The following is a 13,135-nucleotide window of genomic DNA, read 5'->3' on the forward strand; positions in this document are numbered from 1 at the left end:
TGCTTCCTATGCCAGAAATGCCAGCAACCAGAATGGTAATTGGCATTTAAATTGCTATAGATTGGAATGCATGATCAAAAGAGAAGTACTTGCAGGAGAATATTTACAAAGCTGGTAAATCAGACTATTTGAATGCTCCAGAATTCACTGGCAGCATCTGACAAGTCCACAGTTACCTGCAGTGTAACTTTTTCAATGAAACTAGTTATTACCTGATAGCAAGACCTTATGTAATGTAAAGCTAAGTAACATCATTTGGTAGGACCAGGAGAGGTCACAGCCCTATAAATGCTGAAAAATAGCCTCCGGCAACTAGGCATGTGCCATCTAGGCTTAATCACCTCCCAAAAGTGAATGATTCTGAATATCCCTGACATACAAAACCATTCACAATCATTAAAAAAACTGAAACACTGCCAACAATTAAATGCATTGCTGTTACTCAATTAATTGTACATTACATAAAATATATCCCTCTCTTGAACTGCTGCTTTCTATTGAAATGCATAGAGTTGTTGAACATGTGCAAGGTCTTACTTGGTGCACACTTAGTGGAATGATTTCCCAGCATAACTGCTGGGGAACTATGGGAAGTTGGCACCTGGTGTTGGACTCCATGAAAAGTCCAACAACTGAGTGCAGTCAGGTAGCACCTCTAGGAAATTCAGGACTTCCTATGCAGGAGTCCCTAGCTTCCTGACAATTACTTAGGGAATGTCATTAATTCTGCATCAAATTGCCAGTGGTTTCTCAACAATATCTGGCCCAATATCATTTTCAAATAGCTGGCTGTTACAATGGGTCGAGCAGCTTCATTCCATGTTGTGGCATCCTGTACTCCAAATAGGATTCAAAGTGATTTTATCCATCCTATACAATCAGTACTTGCCTCTTGCATTCTGGCTTGGATCAGGCATCAAATGTTGCAGACACATTCTGGAAAATGATGATGGGCTTGCATTCACGTGATGCATTTGATGTAAAAAAAATCTTCACAAGGACACAAGGAAAGTAATTTCTGAGAGTCGACATTATTGGCATGGGTATCTAAATGGTTAGTTGAACATGTGGGTTTAGTAAGGAGAGTGAAAGGAGACAGAAATAGAATGAGACAGAAGTCGAGGGACAAGAAAGAAAATTCTAGACAATATAGGAGCTTGGAATCTGAATGCAGTGGTGGGGAGAATGGAAGAGGAATGTACAAGCACTCAGAGGAATAAATAGCATGACTAGAGGAGAGAGGGGTGGAAATTTACAGTTAAAGGTAGTCAGGTAAATATCTTTCTGATGGAGAGGGTACAAGGGAGTAAGTAGCTTGGAGTTGAACAGGATGAGTTCCAGGCCAAGTACATGGGCACCCAACCACCTGCAGGTTCCCCTCTAAGTCATACAATATTCTGCCTTGAAAATATGTCATTGTTTCTTCATTGTCACTGAATCCAAACTCTGGAAAATTAAGCGTAAAAAAGATGCTAAATCTGCAAAGAGTCTGGTTCATTCTGCAAAGTCTGAGGTGGCAGTCAGTGGCAAAGGAGCGAAGTGTGTGGGTGGAGTCAAAAATCAATGGAACAAATCTTTATAAAGGTTAGTTGGAAGTAGTTAAGCTTCATCTTGACAACACAGACATAATGGAGTGTTTGAGAAACAAGGTGGTCAGGCAAGGCTGGGTTATATTTGGATTTGAATGATACCCCTGTGTGTTTCGATATCAAGAAGCAGTATGTACATAAAGATGAGTGCATTATGGGTGGGTTCCCGAGGAACTTCAAGGCTGGTGGTATAGGGATGGGGAAAAGGAATCATTATTAAACATACCCCACCTTATAGTAAGGTACAAAGAGCGATGACAGTCCAAACAATATGCACAACAGATTATAATGTTGGTAATGTTAGCAATGTAACAATATTACAACGATGCAAAAAAAATTTTGCCAGATTTTTAACATTTGTGATTATTATTGCAAATGCTGATTAATTCCCTGAAATTCCATTTTGTACCTTCTTTGTTAAATTTTATTAAGTTTTTAAAAACTTTTTAGGAAGTATTATTGCATCTACAAGGCAGACAGACAGCAAAAGTAATAATTCTTTCCATGAATTCACTCTTAACAAATTTCACTTCACACAAATATGCTACATTCTTTAAAAAAAAGGGTAATTTAAGTACATTTATTTTTATAAGAGCGACAGTGGTGTTCATTTTCTTACCTTATCTTGAACATTCAGAGGACATTCTTGTTGATGCAAAAACCTTAATGTTTCAGTGTGACCGTGTCTTGCAGCCCAGTATAGTGCGTTGGACCCAGACTGGAAAAAAAATTTAGATTAGTTTCCAAAAAGTCTGAAATGCTTGATACCCAAAAATGTTAATTTACTTCTGGTGAATTTTATTAGTCTCATTCGCAAACTTCTGAATGTCTGGTCAATTAAACACTGTCATTAAAGTAAATTTACTTAAACTGCAAATGTGATTGTTTTTTCCTCCAGCGTAATACCAACTGCATTCAAAGACCTACGATAATTAATGTGAAAAGAAACAACACAGTCTTTCAGACAAAATCAAGAGAATATTTTAATAAGTTCCATTACAAACCTTGTCCTGGACATCAATCTTTGCACCCTTCTGAATAAGCAAGTTAAGAATTTGGATGTTTCCACAACCAGCTGCTACCAACAGTGGAGGCGTTCCATGCTGCAGAAAGATTAGACAAATAACATGATTGGGGTGGAAATTTAAGTGTCCAATTTTCCTCTCGTTTAAACTGATTGCCCTGTAAAGAGTGAGCATCTTGTAGCTTTAAGGCCCATTGCATCACTTGGACTGCATCTAATCCATTACAACTTGCTGCAACATTTGTAATTACATTTTCCAAGACTCTCCTGCACTTTACCATTTTCTAAATCCTTGACATTATCTTGCAAGCTTATCCCAGCATCTAACTGCTGCAGAGGTTCTTCATCTGAAGGGTTTCCCCAAAATGAGCCATAAATTAGGCTGAAATTATAAAGTATGTTTGATTTAGTATAGAAAAATATAGCTATTTTCAGCCACTTTCTACCTATCCTGATGTCAGTGCCTTTATCTGTGAATAAAGAAAAAAAAACAATTTCCAGGTTTGAACCATGCACAGTACTAAATTAGCCGGGTGCTACAATTGATCTGGGGGGCCCCCAAGGATGCACAAGGAAAAATAAATGCAGTAAATGAACCTTCCTGGAAATTTACTTTGTGAATATCATTTCAATACAATTGCACTTCACTTGACTCCCCCATATTAAAAATTCAAAAAAAAATTAAATAACCCACAGGTGCAGTTTCCAAATGTGCAAAGATTTATTTGTCCTTTAAGCCAGCCACAATAGTTTCCTCATGGGAAATACACATAGTTTTGCTTCTTAGCCACAGGTGGTGCAAGGTTGGTAAGGCAGTACTGGAAGCACAGAACACTCAGCCACTGGTAAATACAGATCAGTAACTAAAGATAGAGGCACTCCTAATACTAGTTGTCACAGGAGTGGCGACTGCAGAAAATGTACTTTACAAGGAATCCATTGTGGAGTTATCGCATGTTCCAACCTGTTTTAAAGCCTACTTCTGCCACAGGCACACTACTGCCACTTTCGATACATGGCAATAAATATCCCAGAACGTAATGCTTCAGTAGTGATGTGCACAGGAACTTAAATGTGTGGGCTTTATACTTTTAGTGAAAAAGTGCATTCATAATCTTGCATTTTATAATTTTATTGGATGATTATTGGAAGGCCTTTGCCCCTCCTTACCTCCCTCACCCTTGCACATTTCCTTATGCTCCAGCGCCATTCCATCTCCCTGACATAAAAAATACCAGCCAAACATATGGGTGAAAAACAGCAATTAAGTCATGACAGGTCTGAGAAATCATCTACACAACCTTAGGAACTTATTTCTTCAATGCCATCATCAAAGGCAACAAAGGTAAAGGATTGCATCCTCTCATCCAACAGCTTGCTTGTGACTAAGTGCATCCCAGCACACAAATGAATGCTTTTAATTCTGAGTGCTGCCGTGATGGCTCTATTTGTACTAACATTTTTATCCAAAGCTGGATCCTCTACAGCCATCTTTCATACTTATCTAGATTTCCCACAAACTAAATTGAGTAGTGGTAATAATGAAGTCACTAGCGTAAAAACTAAACTTCAGGCACCTGCATTGAACAGGTTTGCTGGGAGACCTGCAATAGTTGTGTTTAGGTCAAGGATAATAGGATATTTTCTTGGAAGAACATTAGATAACAATTTTGTTTAAATAGTTCCCTGATAGACTCCATGTTTATTTGTTCTGATGCCAGAAAGAAATATGGTAGTGTAGAGATTATATTAACTTTTCACTGATGAATTTAGATTACAGAGGAAGTATTACTTTATTTTGGTTAATGTCATCATTTTGTTTTAAAAGGTGGAAGGCTTTATTCCTTGAATGTACAGGTAGCTATCACTTGTTAAGGTATTCATCAAGAGAGAACAATAAACATGAGTAAAATAAGAATTAAGAGAAGTCACCCAAACAGAATTTTAAAAAATTTATTATCTGTGACTTGGGCAATATTAGTAAGGGCAGCATTTACTGCCAACCCAACTACCCTTGAGGAGGTGGTGGCGAGACACCTTCTTAAATTGCTGCAGTCCCTCCATTGAAGGTATTCCCATTGTGCTGTTGGATAGAAAATTCCAGTATTTAGATCCAGTGACAATGAAGGTCCAGCGAAACACTTTCAGATCATGATGTAGCGTGACTTAGAAGGGAACTTGCAGACAATGGCATTTCCATACATCTGAAGCTTTTGTCCATCTTGGCAGTGGAGGTCTCAAGTTTAGGAGGTGGTGTCAGAGTAGTCTAAGGGAGTAACTGCTGTGCCTTTTATAGATGGTACAGACTGATGCCACAGTATACTGGTGATGCTTGGAATATATGTTTGGGATGATGAAGGGACCATCAATTAATTGGACAGCTCTATCCTGGAAGGGCTCGAACTTCTTCAGAGTTGTTGCAGCTGCAACCATCCAGGCAAATGGAAAGTCAATTGCCTAGGATTTGCGAATAGAATTGGACACTGCATACATCAGTGAACTTCCCTACTTCACTTTGATGAAAAGGAAGATTATTGGATTTCACCTAATGTAACCACAGTTATGCTACAAAAATAAAATATTCATTATACAAGGATACACCGTGGCAAAATTTGTTTTATATCATCTTATATACTTTGCTCAGTTTAAGTTGCAAACCTTAGTTCTACAAGTGTTTTATCAAATATAACACTACTTTTAAAGATGTTAAATTATGCGATTAGCACAAAACCAATGCCCTATTCTGGAAACTGGGAAGGAAATAATCCTTGAGGCATTAACAAAATATATCAAAAGGATGCCCAAAGGTTTACCTTGTTCGCCTGATTTATGTCATAATTGGCAAGGGATCCAAGGAGATGTTGCAGACCAGGAACATTATCGTCATTGATGGCATGGATAATTGCTTTCATCACAAAAGAATCCTCTTCATCCTTATCAGAAAGCGAGAAATAAACTAATCACTCTTGGATGTCAACCAGTCTACTGAACATATGGGGGAGGAAGCAAGAATATTTATGCCATTTTCAAAAATAGCATAATTTATACATAGATACAATCCTCTGCCAATAATTCTGAATCATGGAAATCCAACATGTAATTACACTTTAAAAACAATACAGTTTAAGTGAGGATGGCAGAACTGCATCCAGCTTTAGCTGTATTAGGTCAAAATCCATGACCTCCACAGATTGATCAGCAGGTTAATCCACTGAGCAGTTAATCAGTACAGGTTTCAAAGATCCTAGGCTGAACCTGATCTGTTCTGTACTAACAAATATTATGCAGAGCAGCAGTTCGAAGGCAAGTTAGTTTGGATAAAAGAACCTGCGTTTAACAATGGTCAAAGTCACAAGCAGCTTCATTGGAGTATAATTAGATGAAAACTGGCATTGAGCCAAAGATCCTGGGTCAAATGGAGTGTTTTCAGAACTGGAATACTATGCAGCACTTCTCCACATAACCCAGTTGCTAGTCTGTAATTTGCACGTGACCTCTGGGTGCAGATAAACTGTAATGTCATTGAAATCATCCTCCTGAATAATGGAAGATGAACAGCATTAAGGGAGTCAATATTGCAAAAGGGATGCTCTCTCGAGGATAAGGAAGCAAAATGGGAGAGGAATAGAAAATTAAAATTAAAATGGAACATTTGTTGTTCAAAGATTGTTTCTATCCCCTTTTCACTGGAGGGTAGAGACTTGGGCTGTATGTTAAAGTGAACCACGAGTGAGCCAGAGGGAAACAGAAAACTGACCCAGACTATAGCCAGCATACAAATACACACAATTCTTCCTAGTTCTCAGCATCACAAAAAGAAACAAAGCCCTCAGCTGCTGAATGGATTTTTGTTCAGGTACTTACCAAAGTGTCCTCACTCCTAGCAACACTCATGTTGCTCCGAGAAAGGAATGATCTTGATAGCCGTTGGCACAGTGATATTAGCCTTACTGATTGCTAAAGGAACAACAATTTAACAAAATAACTTGGGTGGCTAAGTTTCAATTGTACACATTGAGAACTCTCACTTTACAAAAATAATTGAGCTCGCAATCACTAGCAATAGAACATGGAGTGAATTCCAAATAGTTGGAATATCACAGACAGCTTTAAATTTACAGGCCTTACTTTGGTCATGGAGATTAAAAGCATATCAGAAAGGAAAATTATACAATTGTATTAAGGATTTAATTGTCACTGCAGATGGGTCACTTTGTTCCACCACATGTATGAAATACAAATGCGTTTACATGTAAAATCGTATATTCATACTGATTTATGTTGATCACTTCTCGTGCCAGTTTTTATTAAGCACCTTTTGCAGTTACCTTTCATTTAGCAGGTTTATGCACTGAATTAGTAAGTGCAGTAAATGTTAACCAAGGTATGACATATTTTGTAACAACTGAGAGTAAACAACAGGGCAAGTCATAACATGAAAAGAAAATAATTTCCTAGAATTAAATATTCCAACTTCATAAAATATGACAATTTGCAGATAGTAGTAGTTAATTTTTCCATCCAGTTTATCCATTGGTATATAGAATAACACCCCATTGCACTACTATATGTTATAAATGAATCTCATTAACCAACACCTCACATTTTCTCTCACTTAAATTCCATAGTATTTGCTGTACTATTGATATTAACAGTCAACTACACATTGACTGCAATCTCTTGCTGAAAAAAATTTCCCTGAATATTTAACTTGCTTTTGCTGATCTTAAATTCAAACAGTGATTTCTTGTTTTTCAAATTAGCAAAGAAGAATTCATATTCTCAAAGGGCCATGCAAGGTTAAGTCTTCCTATTAAATTATCCCTTCTACTTTCAAGGTAATAGAAATCCAAATGCCGTGCCTCGAGCTACGCTTAATAAATGTAATGATCCTAGACGCACTTGGAGGTATCCAGAAAACATTAAAAAAGGTTCTATACAAATGTATTTGCTCTTTCTCTTGTTAAAAATATTGAATATTGTCTGAATTTTTAATTATGAAACAACTATTTTTGAAACAACTTTCCCTCTTCCCCATCAAAAGTTTTCCTTGGTCAGACCCTTGCTTGTACTTTTCTCTGCATGACTCAAAAAATAAATGGGAAAAATGTCCTGATCCAGATTCCTTTGGAAATTTATGTAAATACTGAATATTAGTTAAAAATCCACATACCTTCCATTTCCTGCGAGCTGCAAACTTTTTGAACTTCTCCATATTTACAGCAGATGCTTTTCTGCTGAGAGCCTGCTGACTGTCTTTTGGCTGAGATATCATAAATAAAAATTAATTACATCTTAGCTTTTTTGACTTGGAAATAAATACACAAATAATGTAACTTCTGCACTACAGTATCATAGACCTGGGTAGTCACTGAATCATCTTTCCCTCTGTCAATAAAGCAAAGCTATCAAACCCTGTAGACTGTTGTATAATCACCATCAATGCAGTTCTTCTGTGGATTGAATGCGAGGCGCAGGAAGAAACATGCATGTTTTCCTTCCCCTTATCTTATCTGAGCTTGCTAGGAAGGCTCAAGACCTGATGAGAGCTAATGTACTATACTTCAGTCAAGACACACTTAGCTCAGAAACCTACTGCAGCATGAACCTGCCTGAACAGAATATAGCTAAAAATATCAACGTTCGATTTAATTTTTTTTTTGGAAATCCTGGCCCAATAGTACTGCTTCTTTATAACTTATCTGCATACGTATATATAAATTTTAGATTTCTATTGACATTGTGTTCTTGCTATGAAACATCACAAATATGCAACAGATGCTATGCAGTTATTATTTTAGATGGACAATCTTTCTAGTGCAACAGAAAAGGCCAACACTAGGAAGCAAGTCACATTCTAACATTTATTTCTCAAAAACAAAGATGCTGGAACATTCTTTAGAAATGTTCCACTGAACTTAGTTAATTATCTTCCCAGCTTACTCTCTTGAGCATGATAGAATAAATAATTTAAGGATAAATCACAGGGTAGGTGGGAAAGATGCATGTAACCTTCCAAATTTTAATTTTTGAAGTAATTCTAGGGGAGTTCTAATATATAAAAAATAATCACACAACAGATCAGTTCCACTGGAAAAATAACTAATTCCAAATTTAAAATAACTTTTTCTTTTAATGAAACAGATGATTGCCAATTATTTTCTTTAAACTTAGGCACCATAATTTATTGGAAAAATGTATTTAAGATAGGTTATACATTCTCTCCTTTTGTGTGTTAAGCCAAAGTCTTAAATACTTATTAAAAGCACACCTTGATCCATGGGTGCTGCAAGCTATCTTGAATTGTCATTCTTTTCCTGTTAAAGACAAAGGTAGAATGCAGAACTGTTGAAGATACCACAACAATCTTACGAAAACAGAATCCTATCACCCAAATGAACCTTCCAACCCAATCTTTTTCCAGATTGCCGTGGGATATTTCAGTTTTCTTTCAAAAACAGTACTTCACATGTCATAATGCATAAAAATGATCCTTGAAAAGGGCACTTAAAAGAAAAAATAATTAGTGTGTGGTGGATGGTGTTCAAGTATTCAAACTTTTTTTACTCTTCCCGTCACCCATTTTAGTTCATTCTTTCTGTAGCTAGTAGTGAGGATAGAAACAGATTTTCATGATTTCAAATCCATAAGTTGACACAGCTTGGCCTTGAGTGCTAAACATCATTTCTGAGGTCAGCCCTCTTGTGATCACAAATAAGCTCAGTACCTTGGTGATCTTTGACACAGTTGAACAAAGGTTGCAGTTTGGCAAAGTTATCACACAAGTGAAAGCTTTGTGAAGTCTTTTACTTTTAAAAAAAAACTATGTTGCATGTTTCTAATATTGTAATACCGATCATTGTGTAACATGGGGAGAACTGGTCTTCACTGAATAATACTAACATGCAAATCTGTATTGCGCATAGAGTGTTAAACTTACTTTTGCAAGCAAAAGAATTTTAACCTATGATGCCCATTTGACAACTATAATTTCTTCACTGACACAAAAAATGGGTAATTATTTCACAATTATTTCCTACTGATTTCATTAAGTAACAAGGGGAAAGCTGGAAGATGAACTAGCCTTGTTTTTCAATGATAAACTGACTTGGGTATCAGTATGTCGGCTGACTGGCCAAAGGAATATTAAAACTAGATTTCTTACCAAACCACACAGTGAACTGCAATCAGAAGCAAAAACCAAGAGAGATATTTCCCCCTCAAACTCAGGGACAGGGAAGAGAATTTCAGACCCAACTAAAATCAACTACTTTGGCAGACACCAACTTTCAGACCTTTTGTGCCCAAAATGGCACAGAACCATCACACACTATGAAATTAACATTTTCAATGTTCGTACATCATTAACATGCACCTAATATTAAAGTTCACTGAAGTAACATTTTATAAAGGGTATTGAAGACATACTTGGGATCTTTCACGAGAAGTTTCCGGATAAAGTCTTTTGCCAAGCCACTAGTATTCTTGAAAAATTCCTCATCGAATTCATAGTTCACAGCCGAAACATTAGCCAATGTTTCTTGCTTGCTGTCACCCAAAAAAGGTGATGCACCACTTAAACTAATTAAAAGAGAATGACAGAAACTTCAGAACAACATCATTTATGTGATATAGCTGTTAAAAACAGTACACTCCATGGTTATCTACCCTTTTATAAAACAAATACCGCAAAGGATTGAGCCTAATACCAACAAAACTACAAAGAGGAATTCCTCCTGCATCAATTTGAGTAAGTATAACCACATCCTAATTGAAACAACTAAATTGTCAGCAAAAGTAGCCTTATCTGCTAATAGGATTAATTTTAGTCTCCTCGTGTTTTTGAAACTATTTTTTGGCAATTGCTGCATAAAGCTTTTAATTAAACTAATTCAATTTTATCTTGCACTTCCCTATCTTTCATAATAATTCAAACATAGCACAATCCACGTTGCAATGCCATTCATATTTTATTCCAATATTTAGGTTTTTCTTAATATGCCTTCACTTAAAAGCAAACAGTTCCTTCTAGTTACTCAAAATTAGAAATAAAATGTGGAGTTATGCAGTTCTGCTCAATAATTGGAACGTGTGACCTCCCTAAAGTGAAACACCCAGCTACTCTCGGACTTGAATATCTGGTCAATCAAGGGAAAGTTCACTAGACTATATACACTTTGTACTTTGAAATTATTTTAATAGTTACCTAAAATGGATTGTCTTCTTACCTAATAAAAATAAACATAAAATCCACAGAAATTTGTAAGTTATTTCTTTTACTAGAATTGTTCACCTCATTTGCCTCACCATCCATTTCTCCCTCCCTCGCTCAAATAGCAAAGGAAAACCGTACCACACAAAGAGGGATGATTTGTAAGGGGATACTCATAACTTAAATGAAAGAAAAGCTGGATAATTATCTGTGCTCCATTGCAACAGATCTCCACTGCTTAGCACAACTTTAAAAGGAATTATAATTGCTTTATGATTTTATTATACTTGGGACAATCCCATTGATTTAGGCCTCTAAGCAACTACATACGAGAAAAGCAATCTCAGCAACTCAAATGCAATTTGGATTGTCTCTTTTCAAATTTCAATTCAAATTACACATTTCAGAAAACTATTCCTCAAGAAAGTAATACGAGGGACATTTCAGGTACACTGGATGCTAATGTTGTAATAACACCAAATGAGTTACTATTCCTGCATATGAATCCCAACATGACAGGAATCTGGCAAGAGTTTCAAAACGACATACTTACAACTGTGAGGAAAGTAACAATTGTTAAAAATGCAATACTTACAGAATGTAAGTAATTACTCCAATACTCCTGAAATATGAGAGAACAGCGCTGTTATATTTCTGCAAATGCTTGTTTGAACAACCTATTCAAAGGTTCAGTTTATTGTATAGTTTATTTTTCACTCACCACATATCAGCCTCCAGGCCAAGAGGTTCATAGTTTACTATTTCTGGAGCTACAAAATAAAATTAAATAATTAGTCTCATAAGATCTGAAGTCCAGCTTGCAACAGCCAAAGGAATTGCTCTTTCCCCTTTTTAAAACATTTTTGCTGCTGCTACTCCCCATTTCTTCTTCTGGCTATGCTAATCCTACTTCAAATCAGTGACCTCTCTTCCTTACTATCCTAATCCAAGAACAATTGGAATTTACTCTTTGATACAGCACTTTTCACAGCTGCTTCAAATTCAGGGGTCTTTAAGTATTATTTCAGTGCGGGTGCTATGATTGTTCCACCATTACTTCTTACTTCATGCTCACTGATTTCTTTTTGCTAAGTTCAGCAGCTTTTCAGTTTGGAGTTCAGTTTGCCTGAAACAAACTTTGTTAAAATTAATGACCTTTTACACCAGGTGTTCTGAACATACAGGGAGATTTGAAACCAACTATAAAGCCACTAATTTTCCATTTGGATCCAGGTCATTTAAATCATTTGATTTTGCATGTTTAAAAAATAGGTTCTAATCTAATCTAGGATTAATCAATCAAAACAGAGAATGCTGGAACTGCTTAACAAATCTGGCAGTACCTGTGGAAAGATTCAACACTCTTCATTAAAACTGAGTCAGAACTCATCAGAACTCTTGCCCAGTTTTCATGAAGGGTCTAGGTCCTGGAGCTTGACTTCACTTCACTTCACTTTCGATGGAAGCTGCCCACGTGTTTCCTGCATTTTCTGTTTTTAATTTAGATTTCCAACATCTACAGTTTTGTTTTTGATTTTCATGTACATCAATTAAATACAGGTGTAATTATTCCTGAAAAGGACTTTGGAAATCTAATATGCTACTATGAAAAAGAAATCAAGTTTTAAAAAAGAGCCTGGAAGAAAGGTTTACCTCTTTCCAAACTTTTTTACTTCTTAAGATTCTGGTACACTTTGACATTATATTTAAAATGTAGGAACAGTTCATCTGAGCTTCCTTCTACCCTTCTCCATCTAACCGTATTAACACATCCTTTAATTCAATTCCCCTCATTTATTTGGTTTCTCTTGAAATGCATCAACAGGGTACCTCAACATCTCCCTGTGGTATCAAGCTCCACATTCTTTGGGTAAAGATATTACCACCAAATTCCCCAATGTATATAATAGTGAAAGTCATACTTACAGAACCTAACTCTGGTCATACCTACAAGTACAACCAGTTCTTAATCTTAAAAACTTGTATCAGATCATTCCCCACAGTTTTATTTTCCAGGGGAATCTTTCCTGCTAGGTCCCTCAGTTCTGGTATCATTCAAGTTGATGTTTCTCTGCACCTTCTCCAGTACCTCACTATCATTCCATAACATACAGACCAAAACTGTTTAAAGTATCCCAAGTGTGGGCTCAGATTAAAGTTTGATACAACTTCTCTGCTTTTCAATGTCATCCCCGAGAATTAACTCCTAAACTTAACTGGCTTTTCTCATTCCTTCACTTATCTGTGGCACCTCTTTTTGGTGATATAAATGTACATATAATTAATACTTCTCCCCAGCCCATTTAAACT

General features: G+C 36.3%; 1 protein-coding gene across 1 annotated transcript in view; it reads right to left on the reverse strand.

Moving 5' to 3' along the window:
* Positions 1 to 13,135, reverse strand: part of dapk1 (death-associated protein kinase 1) — a 167,165-nt gene that overhangs the window by 75,175 nt on the left and 78,855 nt on the right. The window contains exons 6-14 of the mRNA XM_052019586.1: positions 11,547 to 11,595; positions 11,421 to 11,447; positions 10,042 to 10,194; positions 8,885 to 8,930; positions 7,787 to 7,876; positions 6,478 to 6,570; positions 5,427 to 5,546; positions 2,594 to 2,692; positions 2,209 to 2,307 (exon numbers count right to left, since the gene is read on the reverse strand). Of these exons, the coding sequence (XP_051875546.1) occupies positions 2,209 to 2,307; positions 2,594 to 2,692; positions 5,427 to 5,546; positions 6,478 to 6,570; positions 7,787 to 7,876; positions 8,885 to 8,930; positions 10,042 to 10,194; positions 11,421 to 11,447; positions 11,547 to 11,595 (776 nt within the window). The remainder of the gene's footprint in view (positions 1 to 2,208; positions 2,308 to 2,593; positions 2,693 to 5,426; positions 5,547 to 6,477; positions 6,571 to 7,786; positions 7,877 to 8,884; positions 8,931 to 10,041; positions 10,195 to 11,420; positions 11,448 to 11,546; positions 11,596 to 13,135) is intronic.

The sequence above is a fragment of the Pristis pectinata genome, chromosome 7 (assembly GCF_009764475.1).
Source record: "Pristis pectinata isolate sPriPec2 chromosome 7, sPriPec2.1.pri, whole genome shotgun sequence".
Classification (NCBI taxonomy): Eukaryota; Metazoa; Chordata; class Chondrichthyes; order Rhinopristiformes; family Pristidae; genus Pristis; species Pristis pectinata.